The 4,296-nt window shown below is 38.3% G+C and overlaps 1 protein-coding gene across 1 annotated transcript in view; it reads right to left on the reverse strand.

The window, feature by feature from the left end:
* Positions 1-4,296, reverse strand: part of LOC135207446 (uncharacterized) — a 9,071-nt gene that overhangs the window by 3,548 nt on the left and 1,227 nt on the right. Inside the window, exons 2-3 of the mRNA XM_064239172.1 lie at positions 3,256-3,378; positions 19-319 (exon numbers count right to left, since the gene is read on the reverse strand). Coding sequence (XP_064095242.1) covers positions 19-319; positions 3,256-3,378 — 424 coding nt within the window. The remainder of the gene's footprint in view (positions 1-18; positions 320-3,255; positions 3,379-4,296) is intronic.

A 4,296-nucleotide genomic window follows, 5' to 3' on the forward strand; every position in this document is an offset into this window, starting at 1 on the left:
GCATCAGTAATGGCTTACTCTGAGTCCAATCGGCGCCGAGTGGGTGCTCCCTTTCGGAAGGAGGAGGAGGAGGAGGAGGAGATGTTGCGCGTCCTCGAAATTTCAGAAAAGAAACTCTCCACAATCGTGTCATGTTAGTCTGAGGAGGAGGAGGAGGAGAAGGAGAAGGAGAAGAGAAGAAGAGGAGGGAGGAGGAGGAGGTGGAGGAGGACACACTGCTCCCGGCTCCTTTCATTCGTCGTCTTCGAGAAAATGTGCTTCGCTCATCGGCGTCTTCTATTTTTCTTTTTTTCCTTTCGTCGCTTGTGTTTGTACTATGCTTTGCAGGTGCAAAAGTATTGCCAAAGGTGTACTAAGATATGCTTTTATAACTCTTCTCCTCTAATATATATATATATATATATATATATATATATATATATATATATATATATATATATATATATATATATAATAAAAGGAGCCCATAAAAACACCAAAATATAGAGAGAAAAGTACTATATTTCAGAGACAGCTGTCTCCCTCTTCAGGTAGATGAATGAGAAAGTTTAAGCCTTGACGTAGACTCCCTATTCACAAAAGTACCAGTACGGACGTTCTTCAGTTTTTAAGGGAAAAAATTATCCCCTTATTCAGATCATTCCCATTGGCGCTTGACAAAATAATAAAGTTAGTTGAACTGTGTGCATCTAATACGTATTTTCATTGGGGGAATCATTCTACAAGCACAAATTCGGGTGTAGTATGGGTAGTCCTTTAATGTCCTGTTTTAGCCAATCTGTACATGGAATACTTTTGAAACTACAGTAATAAATGCAATAAAACAAAACCCAAAAACATGCTGGGGATGATGATATGTGGATGATATCCTAACATTTTTGGGATAATAGGTGAGGCATTTTAATGAATTCCTCTCGAAAGTTAAACGCAATAGTGCCCAGCATCAAATTTAAAGTTGAATGGGAAACAGACAACAAAATTCCTTTTCTTGTGATGTTTTAATAATCAGAGACAACGACAGAATACAAATTTACCATATACGGAAAACCAACGTTCTCACTTTCATACATTCACTACTTTAGCTATCACGACATTACTATCAAGATAGGTGTAGCTAGCAACCTGTTCTTAAGAGCCTTACGAATTTGTTCTCCAGAATTCCTGGAAAAAGAATTTGAACTAATTCGCAAGCAACTTTCGTCTTTAAAGTATCCTGACCATATAATTGATGAAAGCAATTCACAAAGCAAACGTAATTTCTAACGACACCCCTAAAGACAAGACCAGAGATACACCCCAACAATAAAAAAAATAAAAATTCCTCACCTGGACATGATTAAGAGAGTAACCCACACCCTCGGAAAATCTAACCTTTTTGCATTTACTTACCCAAACACCTTAGCCAAATCCCTGATTAACGTCCAACAAAAGACATCTCCCAAGGACTACTAGGGTATACGAAATCCCATGCCAGGACTGTGACCAATCTTACATCGGATTTACAGGTAAATCACTTCCCCCCCAGAGACTAATACAACACAAACGGTCAGGTAGGTATGGACAACAGAAACTCGGCTATATTTTCAACCACATAAATGAACATAACCATAGAATAAACTGAAATTTGTCACGTGTAATTTATAGTAGCAACTGCCGGTACAAGAGTCAAATGATGGAATCGGCCTTAATAAAAGAGAGGCAGGTAATGAACATCTCAAAAGGATGCATGGATTTCAGATACGATCGACAAGGTTTTCATTCAACCAACACTTGAGAAGATTAAGGAAGATTATCAGCGGGGGTGACCTAAATTGGCTTGCCTGCATATGGACCTCTTGGTATAAATACCACCTTTTCTGTAAACTTTTCTCATTCATCTACCTAAGAGGGAGACAGCAGTCTCTGAAATATAGTACTTTTCTCTCTATATTTTGGTGTTTTTATGGACTCCGTTTTATTAGATGGAATTCTGTTGTTACAGAACATTTTTACCAGTCATATATATATATATATATATATATATATATATATATATATATATATATATGTATGTATGTATGTACGTGTGTGTGTGTAAATATCATTACTCTACACCAGACATGAAACTTCGTGATAATATGTAATGAGGTTATTTCCTCATTATTCATTTGTAAACGTGTAACTCGAGCGTCAAGGCAAACAACCAAAACCTCTCTCTAAGCGATACCCCACTCTCTCTCTCTCTCTCCTCTCTCTCTCTCTCTCTCTCTCCACTCTAACAGGTAACCAAAATGAGAGAGTTGCATTACAAAAGATACATTTATTAACAATGAATAAATAATGAATCAATTCAATCAAACCCCAACAAAAATGTCTGAACAGTTATAGTCACCAAAAGTCTATTATCCATCGGTGACTCTCTGTCCCCCTAAGTCCTCTCGGTCCCCCTTTGCCCAGAACCGTCTGTTTCAAAGACACAGAGAAACACACTCGTAAGTACACACACAAGTTCAGCAACAAAATCAAAGATTAGATATTCTTATAAAAAATGTCAAACAGACAACAACCGCCACCTTTACCTAAAACACTTCAACACTCAAGCAGCGCCGGAACACTTAATCACTATATTATAAAAAGACTCCCGGCGAGCACCACGGCATCCTGCCTTTCTTCCAAAGACGCCTCTATCAAAATCCCCCCATAGACTTGGGTATCCAACATTTTCAATAGAAGAGGCGCACACAGCACTTACGAACTCACACTTCGTTAGCGCCTCACGATTACTAGCCGCATCCAGTTTCACAAAGGCACTTTGAGAAGAGTTTCATGACCTGAGTACATTGACTTGTCTAACTAAGCAGTTTATGTCACGCCATCCACAGAAACCCATTGTTCAGCTTTCCCGGATAGTTTGCTTCTCCACTGTTCTTCACATTCCATAGGTCACAGCGAACATATTGGCAATATATTATAAATCAAAAACCCTAGCCTAATACCGCTCGGCCACCTAACCAATGCTAGCCCCCGCCTAGCAAATAGCTTATATATATAAAACACATTGGCTGGCTTAAAATAAAAATATAAGTAATAACTGCACGTCCTCTGGCATTATAAAATAAAGTCTGTTAAGCTTTTATCTCCAAATAACACTAGAATTTTCTCTCTTTGTGGATTCTTGAATATCCTTCTTTGTCTGCAACTTGCTGAACAGACAGTAGCAGGCTGTAGCAGGCTAAGGAAGACGGATGGCCTCCCTCATTGTAGAAAACTTCTCACGGCTTCTGCAGATTCCCCAAAAGACACGCTGGTAGAATTCTCGTGATCATCATCGTGGAAACTCTTGTAATCACCACGGACAAAACGACAGCAACCCTCTCTGCACGGCTGGTGGACGTCTTGCTAGCGTGGGAACGACTTTTTGGTGTGTTAGTATGTCAGTCAAGTCATTGGTCAATCGACAAAAAGAATTAACCCAGGCATACTACTTCTATCAAAGAATGATCTTGAAAGGTCAGAAATACTAACTGAACGTCTCCCAATTAACTCCCTCAATATGACTACTAAATCCATAAGTCATTATCACAACTCTCAAAGAAAAAAAAACTCAAGTTTCTCCAACTCAATTCTCCAAACTCAAACATAAGCACACACATAACTCAGAAATCACAGCAACTCGACGGACTTCTGCACTCACATTTCAAACTCGAATGTTCTCATAAGAAAAAAAGAAAAAAGAAAAATCGTAATGAGCCCATGGAAAAAAAAAAAAAAAAAAGAATCACGTAACACACCCAGACCCAAAAAATGTTTCTCTCAAGCTCTGATATCTGAACACCCACAAATTCAGTAAAATCTCCAATGTTTAACAGCAAAAACCCCTTTACTGCTCATACAAGTAATTGCAATAAGACTTAATGTCAAACTCCCATTTACGTAAATAACAACCCCGAAAAATTACATCTCCCGTCCAAAAAAAAAATGCTATTTAAGCTCAATCCCCAATTATATCTCTCGTAGGAAAAGGAAGAAAAATAAAATAAAAAAGGATAATCACAAGTAGATTTCCCCAATCACAAAATACATATTACATGTATAATATGCATAACCCCCCGCGTTTTTCCCAAGAAATGCTCCATGTTTTCGGTAGCGTCACTGTCCGATCCTGATTTCGTTCCCAGTCCAACTGGACGGTGGTTCGATCCCATGGGGTACGAAATTATTATCAACTAAAAAATTCGCCCACGGTACATATATGAAATATATCAATTCCGAGGGTAGAGCGAATTAGATATTACAAAGGACATTTGTAGCTCGAAT

The sequence above is a fragment of the Macrobrachium nipponense genome, chromosome 32 (assembly GCF_015104395.2).
Source record: "Macrobrachium nipponense isolate FS-2020 chromosome 32, ASM1510439v2, whole genome shotgun sequence".
NCBI classification, from domain to species: domain Eukaryota; kingdom Metazoa; phylum Arthropoda; class Malacostraca; order Decapoda; family Palaemonidae; genus Macrobrachium; species Macrobrachium nipponense.